This window comes from Heptranchias perlo, chromosome 8 (assembly GCF_035084215.1).
Source record: "Heptranchias perlo isolate sHepPer1 chromosome 8, sHepPer1.hap1, whole genome shotgun sequence".
Lineage (NCBI taxonomy): Eukaryota > Metazoa > Chordata > Chondrichthyes > Hexanchiformes > Hexanchidae > Heptranchias > Heptranchias perlo.
This window is the reverse complement of record NC_090332.1, coordinates 86171950-86194175: the sequence shown is the minus strand read 5'-3', so window position 1 is coordinate 86194175 and position 22226 is coordinate 86171950. Positions and strand designations below refer to the sequence as shown.

Below are 22226 nucleotides of genomic sequence, written 5' to 3'. Positions count from 1 at the left end.
TATTGCCGGATCGGGAACCAATGTAGGTCAGCGAGCACAGGAGTGATGGGTGAACGGGACTTGGTGCGAGTTAGGGTACGGGCAGCAGAATTTTGGATATTCAGAGCCATTTGTGTGTTCTTGTGCTTATTGCTTCGAAGTGTCATGGGGAAAGCTGAACACTAATTCAAGCACTCCCTTAACTTCAGTCATAAATCTCACTCCTGACAATTCTTTGATATTGAAAGTCTTGCTACGTAAGCTTATGTTGTTACTAATTCAAAATTAAATTTTATAGCCCTGTATCAGAAAGATGACTATTTATTTGTCATTTTTATGTTATAAGAAGATGAACAATGAAAATTCTTTAGCTTTCTCATACAATTTAGTACATTTTGTAGGTTAACAATGAGGATGGCATCTCATAAAATAGTTAATTCTTGTTTGTTACACACAGTGGCTGATAACGTTGCCCTTAATGGAGAAATTCTAACAGAAAAGGTTAGATTGACAGAAAGGGCTGAAAATCTTAGCTCCAATGGTGAAATAATGGATTTAGATCTGTACCAGTACTACCAGTTTATAGCAGAAAAAGGAGATCTTCAGTCACAGGTATGAAACCGCACCTCCTGTTTTCTGTTAACTTTAGTTTTAAAAAGCAGCTATTTATTACTTTGAGCAGATGTTATCAAACATTTTGAATAGTTAATGTCAAATCTTACAGATTTTTTTTTCTGATACACTGTTAGTATCAGTAGAGAACAGTACCCATCTGAAAACACTTTTGCAAAAATGCTTTTGAAGTTCACATTTCCATTTCTGCTTTTCCATATCAAACTTTTGCTAATCCCTTCATTACTTTCTTGTATATTGCCTATAAGAAAGTATTGAATCAGTGAAATTATTCTGATATTTTGCTAAACAATAAAGAAATAAATTAGTTAAGGCTGGTAACTTGCAAGTGTCACTTATACAATGGGCCCAGGCATGAACAATGTGATGATGTTGGGCTACAGTCCCAAGGAGGGTGCATATATTCTACCTGTTTTTCCATGCACTCTGTAATGCATCAATTTTCAAATGATTATAATCTATCAAATGGCTATTATTGAGAGGCCCAAAGAGAGCAAGAAACAGAAGGACCTTAAGGTTATGCTGCACAGATACTCTACAGATTTGTATGAAATTCCCTTGTTTGCTTTTTAATGGAGGTGTTAATCTTTAATACTTGCACAGCAAACTTCAAGGCCATAAGGTTCCTAGCACACTATTTAACATGACGCAATAGCTATGTAATTGCTTTAATATTTTTCAAAGTTAAATTTTAAGAATGTTTGCCTGATGCAAAAGCTTTGATGAAAAGTAGAGCACTTGTAGATTTTCACTTTTTACATTTTCAGAATAGTACAGTTTGTCTTTGTGGCCGACTGAAATTGATTTTAAAAAAACGAAACCGTTCTCTTTTAGGTTGGCCTTGGTCAGTTACATCTAACAGGAGGCAAAGGAATAGAACAAGACTACGAAGTGGGTACACTCCTGAGGAAGGGTTCTTTTGAACCTATGGTATAGATGGATAGTGACTGAAGAAAAATACAAATGTATATAAGAGGCGGTACGGTTAAATTTTAAAAGAAAACAATTTGGTGTGAAATGAAAATCAGTGCTGAAATAAGAACAGCACAATTTTTAAATTGTGGTCTTCCTTTACCCTAAGCTTTCTGTAACTTTACAACGAAATCTATAATTGTACACTTTATCATTTCTGAACTTTTTTTTATTTTTTCCCATTCTAAAGTAATTTTTCTTCCCTGTACACCATCATCATCCTGCTCCGAGACGTCGGTCTTCGCTCTCGATTGGGGAAATATCAGCTCCCCCTGATGGGACGTGGTGCTTCCCACTGGACCATGACCCAGAGCTGATGTGGGAAATCAGGGTACAAATCAATAACCCTAAACTCTATGGCTTTTATCACTGTGGCCTTTTTAAAAATTTCTTACTTTTGACCAATTTATTGACCATCCTAGTTGCAAAAGAAAAAAAGAAACTTGCATTTATATAGCACTTTTCATGCTCTCAGGGTATCCCAAAGTGTGTCAAGACGATTGAACTACTGTTGGAGTGCAGTTTTTTTTGTTGTGTAAGGAAATGCAGCAACCAATTTGCACACTGTAAGGTCCCACAAACAGCAAATGAGACAACTGCCCAGTTAATCGGTTTTGGTGACATCAGTTGAAGGAGAAATGTTGGCCAGGACACCAGAAGAACACCCTGCTCTTCTTTGAATAGGGCCATGGGATCTTCTGTGTCCTCCTGAACGGACAGAAGGGGCCTTAGTTTAATGTCTCATCCGAAAGACGGTTCTCCCACCCCAGCACTCCTTAGTAGTGCACTGAAATTATGCGCTCAAATTCTTCAGTGAGGTTTCAACGCAAGACCTTCTGACTCAGAAACGAGAGTGCTACTAACAGACTCAAATTAACAGTAAATTACCTTATGTGCACAGATGAGACCAGATGCTTGAAGTTGATCACTGTGCCCGAAGTGACTCTGAAAACAAAGCGTAGATAGCAGGATTTCCCCGCTTCTTACATAGTTAAAGGCAAGGTGTAACTGAGCCTTGCGGACAAGGAAGTCCAATTTCCAATCTGTGCCAAATTAGCTGATCTCATCTGGAGCGGCACTTGGGAGCTATAATTGACCTCAACTCTTTACTGCAATAGGGAGGGGAAAATCAGCACAGGTTCCTGCTTCTGGTCACCATCCAGAGCAGAGACCCTTGCTGGAATGTGTGCACGTGTGGATGTCCACCTGGGACAGGATTGAGTTTGGCTTTGAACCTGCCAACATTCACTGTCAAGGCTCAAAACATGAAAAATTGGCTGGTTGTCTGAGCAACCAGAGAGTGACCTGCACTTGAGGAAATGTGTGCATCACTATCTTCAAGAGGGGAGGAAGAAAAATGCAGAGTGAAAAAAACATTTTGTAAATGTGCTACTCCAGCTTTAAGACTCACTAATTTTATAACACAAGTGGAGGTTTAATCATAGATACACTTCTTGAATGCAACAAGATTTTTTAAATAAACTTGGTAAATGATTTTCTCTTCTTCTCTAGAAGGCTTTCTACTACTTATCAAAAGCTGCTCACGGTGGCAGTACAAATGCCTTGGGTTTTTTAGGAAAGGTAATAATATTAGGCCTTAGAAAAATTGGTGATTATTTGGTCTTTTGTAGCGACAAAATTTTAATCTTTTTCCGTTATTATAATCTGTATAACAGTTTTAATTTGTTGCAATTTGTGACAGCAGATCATAGTTACATAATTTACTTCTAAACTTTTGAGATTATTGAAAGTAGATAAAGTGGAGCAAAGGTAATTTAGACAGTAAAACACAGTTAACTACATATTTGCTTCTGAGCCTGTAACATCACCTGTTCTGCTCTACAGCGTTTTAACATGCTACCAGTGATAAGCCAAGCCAGATAATATAATGGGTCAGATTTTGCGGTGAGCACCATTCGTTAGACTTGCCCTTGCCCATAGACTTTCTATGAGCTTTTGCACAGCAAGTTCCTGGAAATTTGAGATCCATTCAGCGCGGCGCCCCCTACTGGGCATCTGGGACCTGTGTGTCCAGGGCAAGCAGCTGTGTATCTCCTTAACCAATCAGATTGAAGCATCATTAACAACAGTGCAGAGGCAGAAACAGGAATTGTAAGTTAGAAATGTCAAATCAGGTACAGAAAGCAAAATAAAGAGAGGGAAAGAAAGACTGAATTAAGAGACAGAGATAAAAGAGACAGAAAGAAAAAGTTTTTAAAAAAGTATTTAATTTTTTTTTAATGTCCAACAATAATTAAAATCTGAAGCAATGAGACTCCACACTTTGTCAAAGTTAATTTTCAGTGCCAGAGAGATTGTTTGGCAGTAATTAAGACTTACCACTCCGTTAAAAGGGTACTTAGACTGAAATGACTGGACTTAACTTTCTTTGGCGAGTTTAGTCTGTACCTGTGAGGTAAGGACAGGAACTTCACACCGTTCAATATATTTGAACGGTGAGTCAGACGGCGAGATGCCGCTTACTTGCAGCTTTTGGAGGAGCATTGCATCTCGGACAGCAACTTCCCGATTTCCGCCTTTAACTGCGCCTGTGTGGTCACCGGAAGTTACTGTCCAATTTGCACAAAAATAATGGTGAGCACTGTTAGCCTCACTGTTATTTTCACAGCAAAATCTGGCCCAATGTTCGTTGAAATTATTCATTGTTCCCATGCAATATTGCGCTCTACCCGTAGAGGGCAGAAAATGGTGATTTTTAAGATAAGAGGAATATAGACCATGTGTCACTAAAACTGATTTTTCTTTTAACCAAAGTAAGAGATCAAATTGAAGGATACTTTGCTCCCAGCAATACCTAAAATAGAAAGCCATAGGCAGGGCTGGGCATTCAGTTTAAAAAAAAACAACAGAATTACTGAAGGTTTTAGAACTGCAGAGGACGACAGAAAACACAATGGCCTAGAATTTTGATGACACTGCTCCCGTTTTACAGGCGCTGGACCGGCTTGTGTTCAGGAAATCTAAATTTACATGTGGCCTAACCAGCAGTCCTTAAAGCGACTGCTGCAGGCTGCCACCAAAAAATCTTTACATAATACTTACCTGACTGTGGAGCCGGGAGGAGCAGGAGTACTCGTTGTGGCTCCCTGTAAAAACCACGGCCCACTGCTTTACCTTGCCCCCCACCCGATCGCAACCCCCCCCCCCCCCACTATCGCACCCCCCACTCCTGGTATCCCCTCCCTCTCCCAATCGGAACCTCCACTCCCAGTCCCCGCCCCCCCCCGCCTCGCTCTTCCCCCCCACCCCCCCCGTCACACCTGACTGCTCACCCCCACCTCCCGCTTTTGATCACTCTCCCGGTTGCCCCCCTCCCTCCCAATCGCTTTCCCCCACCTCATGCAAGACCTACCCGAGGGCCACCGCTGGTGACCACACCAGCCCGAAATTCAAATGATCTTTGCCGACGAGCTGCCTGGAGATACACCCAGCAGGCGCCTGCAGCTCGCCGGCCCGATATAAATTACACCTGAGGCCCAATATCGGGTGGGCCTGTGGCCTACCCGTTCCAGCACGGGGAATTGTTCCCCACGCTCGGTGTACGCCACTTCCGAACCCCAAAACTGGCATGGCGTGAATGGGATGCTCTAGACCAAACCACCATAGCATATTCCTCAACATCAGCGGACACTCGCGTTAGGCCATCATCAATAGATATTTTCAGTCAAGAGCAACCATCACCTTTGACAAGCTGAAGCTGAAAGTGCCTTAAGGGATTGCTAATAAAAAGACTATTGGGCAGAATGGGCCGATACTCTCTGGAGTTTAGAAGAATGAGACATGATCTCATTGAAACATATAAGATTCTGAGGGGGCTTGGCAGAGTAGGTGCTGAGAGGCTGTTTCCCCTGGCTGGAGAGTCTACAACTAAGGGACATAGACTCAGGATAAGGGGTCGGACATTTAGGACTGAGATGAGGAGGAATTTCTTCACTCAGAGGGTTGTGAATCTTTGGAATTCTCTACCTCAGAGGGCTGTGGATGCTCAGTCGTTGAATATGTTCAAGGCTGAGATCGATAGATTTTTGGCCTCTGAGGGAATCAAGGGATATGGGGATCGGGCGGGAAAGTGGAGTCGAGGCCGAAGATCGGCCATGATCTTATTGAATGGCAGAGCAGGCTTGAGGGGCCGTTTGGTCTACTCCTGCTCCTATTTCTTATGTTCTTAGACCAGAGTTATGGGCTCAAGAGGTTTGAAAATAGTAGGGGTAAAATGTGTTGTGTGTATCTCTACTGTCAAAACCTGAACTATCGCACGTCCATTTTACTCCATCACCTGCCAAGATAAAAACCTTTGCAGCAACAATGTTGATAACCCAGCTGCAGCCATTTACAGCTCACAAATCTTAAGAGCATCGCAAAATCTTAGAGCACTGCTCCTTGCCATCATTTAATGTTCTTCAGAGCTAGCTATCTGTTCTTAACTGCCTTGAATGAAGAAACTGTTTAATTTTGTTTTCTAGATGTATTCTGAAGGGAATGAAGTGGTGCCTCAGAACAATGAAACTGCTCTCATGTACTTTAGAATGGCAGCTGAAAGGGTAAGGCCTGCATGTTCTGCTTGGCAAATAGTTCACATGTAAATGTACAATCCAGCTTCTAGACTGTTGGATATAAATAATACTTTCTAATGTATGCAGCTCCTAAAATCTGAACCATAAATATTAAATAACAGTAGTAATAGCAATAAATACATTCTTCCAAGTTAGTCATAAAATTTGGTTTGAGGGTGCGTCTGAGGGGAATTTGGTAAGGAAGGTTGAGAAAAGAAGTTAACGAATAACTTGATCAAATACCCTATAACGTTGTGTAACGTTACTTCCATCATACTTATCTGTCATGCCTGGGTGTTAACACATAGTATATCATGGTACTGCTATAAATCGTTTGTTTTCAATGTTTCTCAATGTCCTTTTTCATATATTGTAAACAATTTTACAACACCAAGTTATAGTCCAACGATTTTATTTGAAATCTACAAGCTTTCGGAGGCTTCCTCCTTCCTCAGGTAAATGTCAGGAACTCCTTTTTCATATAGTTCCTTCGGATTGGTCTACTCTGACCATGTAACCAAATCCCTTCTTGTTCGTCCAATGTCCATCTCCCAACTCCGTTTAGACTTGGCTCACCTGGCTAACTGAAAGCACAAGCAAGCTAGTTTTATAATATAAACTCGCAACTGAGCAGATCTCCTGTAGCACTGCTCATGGTGAGTCAGAGGATGCATTTTTTGTAACAATAGGGGTGTTTATGCCATGTTGGAGATAACATCCAGACCATCAATTTACAATGCCTGAGTATGTCAAATTCCACATTTATCAAATGATATCTGAGATTTCTGCTTTAGTAATCTAATTCCATGACTGTCAATTATTCTGTGAAAACTGGAAATAAGTGGCCTTATTTTATATAGATATATTTATGTATTTCATTTTTATCCTTTGCCACCATTAAAGCTGTGAATACACAGCAAGAGGGTATGCAAGACATTCCAGTTGGAGTTAGACATCTGGTGTTACATGTTACAGATACATGGAGGGGTCTTGGTATGGTAGCACTGGTTTGGAACTTCTGAAGAAATCCCTGTAAACTCTGAATTTGGTGTTTTGTGATTGGTTCTGTTTCTCTGCCTGTGTGTCATTCTCTCTATTTCTGTGTGTGTGTATCTCTCTCCATCTCTGTGTGTCTCCCTCTCTATCTCTCTGTGTGTCTCCCTCTCTAGCTCTGTGTGTCTACCCCTTTGCCTGTCTGTCTGTGTCTGCCTCTCCCCCTCATGCTGTTTCTCGTGTCCCTCCGTTTCTCTCCAATTACGTTTTTCTGTCTGCCTGTCTTTCTGTGTCTCACAGGTGTCAGGAATCAGAATGGTTACATTTACTATCCGGTAATAATTAGACCTTTGTGTTCGCTTTTAAAATGCAACTCTTGATTTAAAATAAAAATAATTCAAATGTCTCTCCCACATTCTCTCTCCTCACCCACACTCTTTCTCCTCACCCACTTGCTCTCTCACGCTTAGGCGCCTGTTTTTTGTCTGTAAAATGACCTCACCGCCAACGAATCTCTAGGCTTGGGTCTACCATTAAAACATTTTACATAGCGTTTTTCCATTCTGACATATTATAAAAACATGAAATAGAAAATAAGTATAATTTGGACATGAAGTGCAGGCAATCATGACTTTTAATAAATGTGGACAGATAATTAACTTCTTTATTTCATTTGTATTTTTGCACAAATTTATTAATCCACTCCTAACCAAATGAGAAATCTGTTCCAGATGGCATTTTATTTCTTTCCATCCTATTTTTATTAGTGTTTCCTTGTAATAAATGAATTTGGATACCTTTTTGTAAGTCTTGCTTGCAATGAATTAGCTTTCCCTTGGTTCTTCATTATCTCCATTTTCATGTGGTCACTCTGATCCTGGCGAGAAGCCCACCCCAGGTTCCATTTTATTTCATTCATTAATTACCAAGAAGCCCGTTGCATTTAATTAGAATTTGATTTTATTGTTTTTGTAAGTGTTTCCTTACGGTACATAAACTTTTAGTTGAGTAATCTTTAAATTTGTTTACATCTTCTTTACCCACTCCAGACCTGATGGGAAGCCTATTCCCGATGCCATTTTATTTAATTAATTGTTTGCCAAGATGCCTGCCCTATTTAATTGCAGCCCATAATGCAGCCTATTTTTACTGTTTGTGTTTCTTTGCAGTACATAAACTTTTTCCTTTTTCTCTCTCTGTCTGTTTGCCTGCTCCCCCCAAAAGAAGCCCACTCCAGATGCCATTTCATTTAATTGCTTGCCAAGAAGCTTGCTTTATTTAACTTGGATCTAATTTTACTGTTTTTATAAATGTTTCCTTGTGGTGCATAAACTTTTATTGGAGCACCACATATACTTTTAGTGGATTTCTCTTTTTTTTGCCCTGTTCATTTGCATGCCCATTTAAATGGGAGCTGTATTGCATATTTTTTAGTTAATAAATTAATTGCTGAGATGAATTAATTGGCCCCTCTTTTTATATATGTATTTTATTTAATCAATTAATTCCTCTTCATTGAGACCTATTTTTATAAGTGCTTCCCTGCAGTACACAAACTTTAGTGAATTCCTGACTCACTGTTCCTTTGCCCACTTGGGAGCTGTGCAGCATTTTATTTAATGAGTTAATTGCCAAGAAGCCCATTCCAATTAATTAGGACCTGTTTTTTTATATGTGTATGTTAATTCCAAGAAGCCAGCTCCATTTAATTGGGATCTGTTCCTGTAAGTGTATTTTATTTAATTCATTGCTGAAAAGACTGCTTCAGTTAATTAGGAACTTTTTTCTACATATAAAGGCTTTTCACAGACAGACTTACAGGAACTTAATCGCCAGAAGATTGGTAAAATTCTCAGAATGCTATGTTATAAAAACAGAAATGGACTTATTCAGATACCATAAATCAGTAGCCCTGATAATACATCGTCCATTATGTGGCATAACCCCCCTACTGTTGTAAAATAGTATACCCTCTGACTCACTGCGAGCAGCACCACGGGAGATCTGCTAGCCTATAAATAAAAATGTTGAATGTCTGTCACCTCTCAGATGTCATGTCATGTAATTGTCATTTTCTTGATGGGGTGCATGGCCCCTACTTCTCCGTTCTTTCTGCAGACCGTGAATACTGTATCTAATGTTTTATTTCAGGGCAACCCTATTGGACTGACCGGTTTAGGATTAGCTTATCTTTATGGAAGAGGAGTGCCAGTGGTAAGATTCCTGCTCCGAAAAATCTGACTTTATAAAAGAAGTAAAATCATATAATTTAACAATCTGTGTCTCTGATGTAAAGTAGGGCTAATTTATTTTTAAAATTTTGTTTCAGGAATATGAGGAGGCTTTAAAATACTTTAAGAAGGCAGCTGATAAGGGCTGGGTAGATGGACAGTTTCAACTAGGAGTCATGCACTATAGTAAGAACAAGAAAGGCGTTGTTTTGGCATATTATTGATTGAAGGTGACATTCTTAATTACACTATACGCTATGCCATCAGTAATTTGAATGTAAGCATATTTTTTTTATTACAGCTGGCTTAGGTGTGAAGAGGGACTATAAAATGGCCATTAAGTATTTCCACCTTGCATCTCAAGCTGGGCATGCTCTGGCCTTGTACAATCTAGCTCAGATGTACGGGAGTGGAACTGGAGTGGTTAGATCCTGTCTCACTGCTGCTGAGGTAATAGAAATAGTACAATTGATCTTAATAGAATCAGTGCAGTTGATTTGATTAGTAAAATATGAAAGAATGGAAGGAGAAAACACCATTTGGGTCTGCAAGCTTATTCCTTCCACGGACTTATAGAAACTGCCACATCATGGACACTGCTCAATCCATGTAATTCTGTATTTTTTTTCTTCCTTGTCACTCACAAAGGCTAATCTACCAAAACTTCAGACTATCTATCTAATCTTACATCCTATGTTATTCATCTTTAACTTATATCCTACATTAATAATCTTAATTAGTTGCCTTTCTTGACATGATACTTCCACAGTCCAAATAGTTCAGGAATAATCATGGTCTACAGAATACTTGATCATCTATATCTGTTCTGTATCCTCAATCCTGTTTATCAGATTATCAGCCAACTCTTCTTTAGAAGTGTTGACAAACAGAATTTTGGTTGTGGCTCTATCCAGATATTCATTATTCTTGGGAAAACAAATCTTTCTAATCTCAAATTTTGCTTGAATCCTGTTAATGTTATAATGTTATTGAATTTTGCATTTGCAGTGTAAATATTTTTCATCTAGATTATCAATTCACCTCAGAATTAAAATCATTGTCGGCTCTTGATCTTTACTGTAATAAAAACAAGTTCCATCTATGTTTCTTCATAATTTAGAGCCCCAAGTCCCAGAATTACCCCATCACTCTTCTTTGAACCCTCTCCAGTGTCACCTAACTCTTCTCCATCCACCATGACCCAACTCCTCCCCTTCTCTCTCTCCTCATCCACCTCCTTCTTCGGCTCCCATCAACACCCAAACCCATCTCCTTTTCCCCTCCTCCACTGTGAAGAAATTGGCCCTGGAAAAGTGCCACACACCCCTTCATTGAGCTCTTTTTCTCCCTCTCCTCCAGCTCCTCTTCCTGTTCCCCTCCCCGACACCCTTCCCATCCATCTCAATTCTGTTCCCAGTATCTCCCTTTCTCCTCTCCTCTCCTCTCAATCCATCCCCTCATCTCTCACTCCCCCACCCACCTGCTTTGCCCTCCACCGGGGTCCAGTTATTCCACCATCTTCTATCCTGCTTGACTTGAAAACTGGACGTGATCTGAAAACTGGACTTGATCTTGACTCCCGTATAAAACGCTTCAGGAAATTAACTAGTTGACTATTAATTCCCCTTTATTAAAGTTATGCAGTGTGCCCAGTTCAGAAGGATCTCTTTTGTCGTTGCTGCAACCTACTGATTAAGAAACATTTTTATGATGAGTATCATGCTTTTTATTTATGTTTTTTAATTTCCTGAATTATGAATTTTTGAGTTGAACACCTTTTAGATTAATGAACTCTTCTGAAAGTGCAAGAAAGAAGACTAATGAAATAGGATAATCTATATAAAATATTAAAGATCTCTTAATACACGGTATTGAATCAATGTATTCTCATTAAAGAAATCTGCTGCATATTTTCAGCTTTCATGGTGAAATACTGCACAAATATCTAGTTTTTAAAAATGTAAAAATGCTTGGGTTTTTTAAAATAATGAGCTTGTAGTTACTTGGGTCAGGGCTATCCCCCCCTTTTAAATACAGGCACTATTTTTGCTAACTTGCTGACAAGAGGAACATCTCCAGTATCCAATTAATGTTTTAGCACCATAGCCAGTAATGGTTGTGTGCAGCGCTTTAAGTAATACCTCCCAGAGGGTGTAGTTTCCAACTTAGGTTTATGCTATGCATGTACAAGAAATGTGTGCAAAAATTATAAAGAATATCATTGGTGTCAGTTTTAGGGTTTTTTTCTGGCAGTCACAAAATTGACTATATATCGAGCGCTTAGAGACAGAATATTAAACCAGTTTAACATTTTAATTTAATTAAATTCCAGAGTTGCAACCTTATCTTTCATTCACCTATTTACTTTCAGTCTTTAATTTATCAAAGTCTTCCACCCTTCTTTAGCTGTACAAGAATGTTTGTGAACGAGGCCAATGGACTGAGAGATTCTTATCTGCATATTTTGTCTACAAGGAGAACAATATTGATTCTGCCTTTCTTCAGTATTTATTCCTTGCAGAACAAGGATATGAAATGGCTCAAAGTAACACAGCCTACATTCTGGAATATGGTAGGTTCGGAAATCAAATACTCAAAACCCCTGAAAAGATTTTAATTTTGCAATGTTTTTTTTAAATAAAATCTGTGAAATGTACTGTTGTTTTAATAGAGCAGTCTGCACTCCTCTCAAAGACTGATTGCTACCATATGGCTCTGATATACTGGAACCGAGCTGCAGCTCAAGGTACAGGTGTATATATAAGGTACATGACAGAAAACTACTAGTTTATAGGAAAATAAATCTTTCTTTAATTTTGGACTTAGTACCACACATGGACTCGAGGCACAAGTGAGTTATTGTCCAACTCATAGGTGTTTGTACACAAGGTACACAAGGTACACATCAGGTGGTTTACACAAAATAAGTCATTGAGTGATGCCAACTGCAGATTTATGTTGGCCTTGGTACAAATGATGCATTTCCACAAACTATTCATCCAGGGCACATATTTATTTGTAGAATATATATGGCATATGATTACTATTGTTTAAGTTGTTTAAAATTGTTTAAATTGCCATATTGGCTGACTTTGGAGTAATACTATCATGATGTCAGGTGGTATGGTCCAGTACATTTTCTCCGGTGACAGTCTGAGGCTGCAAATTTTGCAGCAGAACAAAGCACGTGGATAATCAAAAATTGATTACGGGTTTGTTTGTGGTAATTCCATTTATATTGTTATGCCACAAGTATTTTGCATCACATTGTTTGCAGCGTGACTAACATCCGTTTACTCTAATTAGTTCTGAAGCTTTTGGCAGCTTTGTATCTCACTGCATAATGCGATATTAAAAGTTCTGGTAGCTGCTCATGAGAAACATAAAAGATTATGTTGTGAAGACCAAGATAAGCACCCAGGTGATAGTCTTCAACTTCTTCCAGACACGTCTTCAAACACAGTTCTATTTATGCAATGGATTGTATTTAATAATAACTGGTAATAATGATGCAAGTAGCAACTTACTCACCTTTCACCTCTCTACCCAGCCCTTGTCATCTTCCACATAACCTTCTGGGTTTTGCCTTATCAATCCAATTTCCCCTTCCTCATGAGTGGGAGAAACAACAACTCCACCTTCCTACAGCCTAGTTCCCCACGATCATCACAATGTATAAATCACCAATGTATAGGCCACACAATATATTTTCATACATGGAGAATTTATGGCAGCAGATATGCAGGATGGAATATTTAAAAATCCTTTGGTGTGGGTATTTTTAAAAATAATTTTCTCTTATTTCCCTTCTTCTAGGAATCCCCACACCATACATCTTACCTTACCCAAGAGGCAGTGACCTGCTCCCAGGAATCTGTCAGTATTTGTTTTGCAACCAAATACTAGGAGATGTGTGAGAGTGGCTCAGAGTGATCCTCCCTCCCTCTGGGAAAGCACACGACATTGTCCTGATGACACGATTGACGTCAGGAATTCATGATATAAAGAATCGCAGGTGTATCTGCGTCGTAACACTCCATGACACCATTTTTTAATATATTGGGATAGAGTTTCTATTAAAAATATATTCAGGAAATAAGAAACCTCTTGCACACCACATAGAATCATAGAAATTTACGGCACAGAAGAAGGCCATTTGGCCCATCGTGTCTGTGCCAGCCGAAAAAGAGCTGTCCAGCCTAATCCCACTTTCCAGCTCTTGGTCCGTAGCCTTGTAGGTTACAGCACTTCAAGTGCTTATTAAGTACTTTTTAAATGCATTGAGGGTTTCTGCCTCTACTACCCGTTCGGGCAATGAGTTCCAGACCCCAACCACCCTCTGGGTGAAAACATTTCTCCTCAACTCCCCTATATTCCTTCTACCAATTACTTTAAATCTATGCCCCCTGGCTATTGACCCCTCTGCTAAGGGAAATAGGTCCTTCCTATCCACTCTATCTGGGCCCCTCATAATTTTATACACCTCAATTAAATCTCCCCTCAGCCTCCTTTGTTCCAAAGAAATCAACCCCAGCCTATCCAATCTTTCCTCATAGCTAAAATTCTCCAGCCCTGGAACATCCTTGTAAATCTTCTCTGTACCCTCTCTAGTGCAATCACATCTTTCCTGTAATGTGGTGACTAGAACTGCACGCAGTACTCTAGCTGTGACCTAACTAATGTTTTATATAGTTCTAGCATAACCTCCCTGCTCTTATATTCTATGGCTCGACGAATAAAAGAAATTATCCCGTATGCCTTTTTAACCGCCTTATCTACCTGCCCTGCTACCCAGGGATCTGTGGACATGCACTCCAAGGTTCCTCTGTTCCTCTACACCGCCACACCTCTCAGTACCCTCCCATTTATTGTGTACTCCCTTGCCTTGTTTGCCCTCCCCAAATGCATTACCTCACACTTCTCTGGATTGAATTCCATTTGCCCACTTTTCTGCCCACTTGACCAGTCCATTGATATCTTCCTGCAGTCTACAGCTTTCTTCCTACTACACTAATGATGGCAGGGTGAGTTTGGAGCCTACAGTTCCCCACGTGGCAAATTCCTATTTTTAGGCATTAGGTGAAGGCTAAATACAACAAGGAGAGAAAACTGGAGAGTGAGTCTTCTGTGGCCCTTAGTGGCCTGTTCAGATATGGACTGGAGAGCAAGTCATTTGCTGCCATGTGTCTCTAAGCAGGAGAAATAGTGCAATGAGGGAGAAATTAGAAAAAAAAGCAAAGGAGAAAAATGACTGCTGAGTGTACTGTCTCTATTTTTTATTTGTTCATGGGATGTGGGCGTCGCTGGCGAGGCCGGCATTTATTGTCCATCCCCAGTTGTCCTTGAGAAGGTGGTTGTGAGCCGCCTTCTTGAACCGCTGCAGTCCGTGTGGTGAAAGTTCTCCCACAGTGCTGTTAGGAAGGGAGTTCCAGGATTTTGACCCAGCGACGATGAAGGAACGGCGATATATTTCCAAGTCGGAATGGTGTGTGACTTGGAGGGGAATGTGCAGGTGGTGTTGTTCCCATGTGCCTGCTTCCCTTGTCCTTCTGGGTGGCAGAGGTCGTGGGTTTGGGAGGTGCTGTCGAAGAAGCCTTGGCGAGTTGCTGCAGTGCATCCTGTGGATGGTACACACTGCAGCCACAGTGCGCCGGTGGTGAAGGGAGTGAATGTTTAGGGTGGTGGATGGGGTGCCAATCAAGCGGGCTGCTTTGTCCTGGATGGTGTCGAGCTTCTTGAGTGTTGTTGGAGCTGCACTCATCCAGGCAAGTGGAGAGTATTCCATCACACTCCTGACTTGTGCCTTGTAGATGGTGGAAAGGCTTTGGGGAGTCAGGAGGTGAGTCACTCGCCGCAGAATACCCAGCCTCTGACCTGCTCTTGTAGCCACAGTATTTATATGGCTGGTCCAGTTAAGTTTCTGGTCAATGATTACCCCCAGGATGTTGATGGTGGGGGATTCAGCAATGTTAATGGCGCTGAATGTCAAGGGGAGGTGTTCAGACTCTCTCTTGTTGGAGATGCTCATTGCCTGGCACTTTTCTGGTGTGAATGTTACTTGTCACTTATCAGCCCAGCCCAATGGAACTGAACACTGTGCAATCATCAGCGAACATCCCCATTTCTGACCTTATGATGGAGGGAAGGTCATTGATGAAGCAGCTGAAGATGGTTGGGCCTGGGACACTGCCCTGAGGAACTCCTGCAGCAGTGCCCTGGGGCTGAGATGATTGACCTCCAACAACCATTACCATCTTCCTTTGTGCTAGGTATGACTCCAGCCACTGGAGAGTTTTCCCCCTGATTCCCATTGACTTCAATTTTACTAGGGCTCCTTGGTGCCACACTTGGTCAAATGCTGCCTTGATGTTAAGGGCAGTCACTCTCACCTCACCTCTGGAATTCAGCTCTTTTGTCCATGTTTGGACCAAGGCTGTAATGAGGTCTGGAGCCAAGTGGTCTTGGCAGAACCCAAACTGAGCATCGGTGAGCAGGTTATTGGTGAGTAAGTGCTGCTTGATAGCACTGTCGACAACACCTTCCATCACTTTGTTGCTGATTGAGAGTAGACTGATGGGGCGGTAATTGGCCGGATTGGATTTGTCCTGCTGTTTGTGGACAGAATATACCTGGGCAATTTTCTACCTTGTCGTGTAGATGTCAGTGTTGTAGCTGTACTGGAACAGCTTGGCTAGAGGTGCAGCTAGTTCTGGAGCACAAGTCTTCAGCACTACAGCCGGGATGTTGTCGGGGCCCATAGCTTTTGCTGTATCCAGTGCACTCAGCTGTTTCTTGATATCACGTGGAGTGAATCGAATTGGCTGAAGACTGGCTTCTGCGATGGTGAGGCTATCAGGAGGAGGCTGAGATTGATCATCCACTCGGCCCTTCTGGCTGAAGATGGTTGCAAACGCTTCAGCCTTGTCTTTTGCACTTACGTGCTGGACTCTGCCATCATTGAGGATGGGGATGTTTGCAGAGCCTCCTCCTCCCGTTAGTTGTTTAATTGTCCATCAACATTCACACTGGATGTGGCAGGACTGCAGAGTTTTGATCTGATCCGTTGGTTGTGGAATCGCTTAGCTCTGTCTATAGCATGTTGCTTCCGCTGTTTAGCATGCATATAGTCCTGTGTTGTAGCTTCACCAGGTTGGCACCTCATTTTTAGGTACTGCTCCTGGCATGCTCTTCTACATTCCTCATTGAACCAGTGTTGATCCCCTGGTCTGTTGGTAATGGTAGAGTGAGGAATATGCCAGGCCATGAGATTACAGATTGTGCTGGAATACAATTCTGCTGCTGCTGGCCCACAGCACCTCATGGATGCCCAGTTTTGAGTTGCTAGATCTGTTCTGAATCTATCCCATTTAGCACAGTGGTAGTGCCACACAACACGTTGGATGGTGTCCTCAGTGCGAAGACGGGACTTCATCTCCACGAGGACTGTGCGGTGGTCACTCCTACCAATACTGTCATGGACAGATGTATCTGCAACAGGTAGATTGGTGAGGACGAGGTTAAGTAGGTTTTTCCCCTCGTGTTGGTTCGCTCACCATCTGCCGCAGGCCCAGTCTGGCAGCTATGTCCTTCAGGACTCGGCCAGCTCGGTCAGTAGTGGTGCTACCGAGCCACTCTTGGTGATGGACATTGAAGTCCCCCACCCAGCGTACATTCTGTGCCCTTACCACTCTCGGAGCTTCCTCCAAGTGGTGCTCAACATGGAGGAGGACTGATTCATCAGCTGAGGGAGGGAGGGAGGTGGTAATTAGCAGGAGATTTCCTCGCCCATGTTTGACCTGATGCCATGAGAGTTGATGGGGTCCAGAGTCAATGTTGAGGACTCCCAGGGCCACTCCCTCCTGACTGTATATCACTATACCGCCACCTCTGGTTGGTCTGTCCTGCCGGTGGGACAGGACATACCCAGGGACGGTGATGGAAGAGTCTGGGACGTTGGCTGAAAGGTATGATTCTGTGAGTATGGCTATGTCAGGCTGTTGCTTGACTAGTCTGGGACAGCTCTCTCAATTTTGGCACAAGTCCCCAGATGTTAGTGAGGAGGACTTTGCAGGGTCGACTAGGGCTTGGTTTGTCTTTGTCGTGTCTGGTGCTTCGTGGTCCGTCTGGTTTTATTTTTATTATGACTTTTTTTAGCGAGATTGTACAACTGAGTGGCTTGCTAAGCCATTTCAGAGGGCAATTAAGAATCAACCACATTGCTGTGGGTCTGGAGTCACATATAGGCCAGTCCGGGTAAGGACAGGAGGTTTCTTTCCCTAAAGGGACATTAGTGAACCAGATGGGTTTTTACGACAATCCGGTAGTTTCACGGCCACCATTACTGATACTAGTTTTTTTAATTCATGATTTTATTTAATTAATTGAATTTAAATTCCCCAGCTGCCGTGGCGGGATTTGAACTCATGACTCTGGATTATTAGTCCAGTAACTTAACCACTATGCTTCCATACCCTCTCTCACCCATGTCTGTCCTCTCCGTTACTACAGCAAGCAAGATCAACTGGCACCATAGCTGATTTTCCAGCTCAGTTTCCCTTTGTACCACCTGTGATTCTAGCTATTTGATCCGCCCTCGACCCGAGACACAGTCAAAAACACCAACGCCCACTGCAGCCATAAACACCCCCAACACCTACTACAGCCTCCTCCCCTGCCCCCAGCTACTATCAGTAAATACGGAATAATCAGTCACCTCCAACCTCCCTGTTTGCAGGCTTTGCAGCATTGAACTTCGCAAAGTTGTTGACTTTAAAATCAATAAAGAACCTGTTCCTGTGCTCCTGTATATTAAAGTTTTAAAAAATGCTGGCTTCTACCATTCTCTGCAAAAATGTCATGGAGAATCAAGACCGAGGTAAAGGGATAATTCAGGCTCTACTGTAGTGTAGTTGCTGTGTGTGCCGGTGTCCTGGGCATAACAGCAGTATCAATGGGACACAGTTAGTAGTAGAGTGTCCCTTTATTTTGGTGCAAAGTATGAATCCAGTCCAGCCTGGTGAGATTGAAGAAAGTCTTTTTACTCTGCCACCACCAGTTTAAGTTCCTAAATTAAACTTCTTAACCCAGTTCCTAATGGGTGTAAGTACAAAACTGTTCACAAATTGGAAATCTCATTGAGAAAGCCCATCAGCATGATTAATGGTTGTAAACAGAAAATTCACCCATTATAGGTCAACTCAGTTCACATTTTGCCAACACACAAAATCCTTCAGATTTATGGACTTCAATTCTGCCAAATTTGTCAATTCAGTTCTAAACTGGTAACGGCGTTAAAGAATTTTCCCATCATTTTCACTATCGCCTCTTCTTCAGTCATATGGTTATAAGAGCACTTTATTTAAGTATCTCAATATTGCAAGTGATACTCAGTTGTAAACAACACAAAGTGAACTCAAAATTGTAGATTGCACCGTATCCCACATAAACACCACATATTTCAATCATCTTGTTCAGATAATGGGAGGGGGCCACGTGTTCTTGTTATACCCACTACATTTACTTTTCTGGAACAGTAGTTTGTGGGATCACAATGATGATGATTGGCCTCATAGTTTCCCCATGCTTCCCAAATTCATATGAATCCTTGTTTGCGTGGCCTGCTGACTGCAGGATAAGCTTCTTTTCTTCCCCCCCTCATCCCACTCCATGTACCACAGAAACTGGTGTCGTTAGCACAAAACCACATCCTACTGCTGTATCCCTCCTCCCCCTAAAAAAAATATATAATACGCTTGTGGAACAAGGGGAAATCTGACTGCATCAAGTCAGGCCAAGATTTTCACTAACACTGTAGGAGAGGAAAATGAGACCTATTTTTGTTTTGTAACTGATATGGTACTCAATGTTTTGTCAGAAAATCTTAACTCACGATAGTCGTGCTCAATAAAGTGTGGCAGTCAGTTCGGAAGGCAAATCATTTGGAATCTATGCTGAAATACAGTTATGCTTCAATTATGTTTTTAAAATGTTATTTTGCTTGCTAGGCTATTCATATGCCAGAATTAAACTGGGTGATTATTACTACTATGGTTATGGAACAAAAGCGGATTATGAAACAGCTGCAATTCACTATCGTTTAGCTGCTGAACAGCAACGCAGTGCACAAGCTATGTTCAATTTAGCGTATATGTATGAACATGGTCTTGGGCTGGAGCAGGTATGGAACAGTCACTTCTATTACCAGAGTGAAAATACACATTGTTTTTGAATCGATGGTATTTTAAGTTATTAGTATGTAACAAGCACCTCTAAGAAAATTCTCAAAGCTACTGTATTAGAATAAACGACGATTCTTCAAAACCCCCTTTTAACTGTATAAAACAATAATGGATGTGTAGGACTGGGTTCGAAGGCTGTAACCTGATTGAGAGGTTCATATGACCTCCAAAATCATATGATTATTTTTTTTTTTTTTTAAAAGTTGTTCTTGGGATGTGGGTGGCGCTGGCAAAGGCGCATTTATCGCCCATCCCTACTTGCCTTGAGACGGTGGTGGTGGGCCTTCTCCATGGACCGCTGCAGTCCTCGTGCTGATGGTGCTCCCACAATGGTGTTCAGTTCGGAATTTCAGGATCTTAACTTAGCAACTATGAAGGAAGAGCTGTTGCACATCATCCTTACTTAGAAACGTGACATGTAGGGAAAGCTGGAGGTTTTTGGAACCGATGCCCACAAACCCTGGTCACTTACAGCAGGCCCCAACTGGTGGTTGGTTTTGATAATCTTCAATGCTGAACCAATTATCTGGGCCACTGGTTTAAATATTTCACATGGGACAGAAACAGTAGCCTCCACCTTTCTTTCTCATCATCCTGTTTGTACTCCATACTAAGCCCAGGTTCCCAAACAGGGACATAAAACCTATAAAGGTATATTGGGTATCAGCAGTGTCATGATGGTAACTTGCTCTTTCCACGCCTGATAAAAGCATATCCCCCCTTGTAAAATGTCAGTTCTTTGTGGCAGGGGTGAGCACCACTATTCAGCATTAATATATAATCATTTCAGATCTCCATACTGGCTATTTTTAAAGATTTTTTGAAAATCACTTATTTCTGAGAATGCTGTTGTTTTTCCACAAGAAATGGATGAGGAAGGTGATTCAGTTCTTCCATCCAGAAAGAACGTACAGCACCCCACGCAATTACAGGATTCAACAATTTTAAATGATTCTAAGGTTTTTGTCTTCACTACTCTACCCCCAAGTCCATTCTTGGTATTGATCACAATGTCGGAACAAAAAGCTTCTGACAATTTTAAATTTGCTTTATGCTAGTTTGACCCTCTGCCCCTTGGACTTACTCTGTTCTTGATCTATTTTTTTTTAAACTATCATATCGCTAAGGATCACTTCTGTTCAAGGCTGAAAAGCTCAAGTTTCTCCAATCTTTCCAGTAATTTATACCCCAAATATTATCGCTCTTAACTGAACCGGAATGGTTTTTTAGAAAAAGCATATGTGCTCTTCTTTAGGATCTTCACTTGGCGAAAAGGTTCTACGATTTGGCTGCAGAAACTAGTACGGATGCATATATCCCAGTCTTCCTTGCACTCTGCAAGCTCGGAGCCATAAATTTCATCCAGTCTGTTCATTACACCAATGTAAGTAACATCATCATACATTTATATAATGTTGTTAATGTGAAAAAAAAAATCCCAAGGCGCCTCGCAATGGAAATGGAGTGTGAGCCATGGAGGAAGAGATTAGCAAGGATGGCCAAAAGTTTGGTTAAAGAATAAAAGAGGGGTTTTGAGTAGATTTTTAAAGATAGACAGAGAAGTGGACAGGTGGAGGGGTTTTAGGGAGTTCCAGAGAGTAGGATTTAGGCGGCTTAAGTCTCAACCACCATTAATGGTAAAATGCCGATGTACAATTACATTTCACCTGGAAAGCACGCTCTACTTATTTAATTCTCTATCCTGCATTAGGCGCTGATTTTGGTGTTTTTAAGGGTGAAAAGGTAGATTGTTCATAAACCAAAATTTAACAGGACTACATTGTTAGCAACCCTTTTAACAAGAGTGCTGTACTTTCATCTTTTATCTTCTTTATCTTTGCAGCTCAGTGAAGTATGGAAACAAATAAACCTGGATAGATTGCTGTGGCCTCATTGGGATCTCTTTCTAATAATGATTTTAACTTTGCTCCTGGCTGTACTGATGGCCTACAGGCATGGCTAGAACATGTACTATAGGAGTTACACCCATCTTTCTAAGCTGCTGACTAGATTTCTCACCTTTCTGGAGTCGAGGTTTCTAAGGACTAGAGTTGCTTATGAATTTAACTTTTCTGTGAGTAACTTCCTAAAAAGAGATGTAATGAGTTAAAATACAAGTTTTAACATACTGTGACATTAAACACAAATCAAAATGTCAGGGTACATCTTTATCCTCAGTTGCTCTTTCTTTAACTAATGACAAACTAATTAGAGGACATCAATTTACCAGTTATAAACGATACATTAACATTATATATAAACAAAAGAAAGTCCTCTTTGCACAATTTAATTGTGTTAATACAGCAACTTCACCACTGATAAGTAATTTAAAATTTATTTTTAAGGATTATAGATTTTAGTTAACTTTCCCATAATTAACCTCCAAAAATAAATGTTCTAGTTCAAATTTAACAGCCAGGAGAGGAATTTTTTACGTGCATATGCAGAGCTGTCCCAAGTGGCAGAATTCCAGTTAGAGCCAAGTGGTACAGACAAGGTACTACTTGACTGGGGCCAATACTGCAGGAAACTTAATTTTGTCTTCAAGGATTTTTTTTAAAACCTTCATGACAAAGAAATCTACGAGCTCGTTGCACTTGTTGTTG

The 22226-nt window shown here is 41.1% G+C and overlaps 1 protein-coding gene across 1 annotated transcript in view; it reads left to right on the top strand.

Moving 5' to 3' along the window:
• LOC137324849 (protein sel-1 homolog 1-like) overlaps nucleotides 1-21618 on the top strand; it is a 37925-nt gene extending 16307 nt beyond the window's left edge. The window contains exons 8-19 of the mRNA XM_067989571.1: nucleotides 437-591; nucleotides 1447-1503; nucleotides 3097-3165; nucleotides 6069-6146; nucleotides 9303-9365; nucleotides 9481-9568; nucleotides 9684-9832; nucleotides 11789-11954; nucleotides 12054-12128; nucleotides 19387-19559; nucleotides 20876-21004; nucleotides 21464-21618. Of these exons, the coding sequence (XP_067845672.1) occupies nucleotides 437-591; nucleotides 1447-1503; nucleotides 3097-3165; nucleotides 6069-6146; nucleotides 9303-9365; nucleotides 9481-9568; nucleotides 9684-9832; nucleotides 11789-11954; nucleotides 12054-12128; nucleotides 19387-19559; nucleotides 20876-21004; nucleotides 21464-21583 (1322 nt within the window). The 3' untranslated portion in view covers nucleotides 21584-21618. The remainder of the gene's footprint in view (nucleotides 1-436; nucleotides 592-1446; nucleotides 1504-3096; nucleotides 3166-6068; nucleotides 6147-9302; nucleotides 9366-9480; nucleotides 9569-9683; nucleotides 9833-11788; nucleotides 11955-12053; nucleotides 12129-19386; nucleotides 19560-20875; nucleotides 21005-21463) is intronic.
• Nucleotides 21619-22226: the final 608 nt, after the last annotated feature.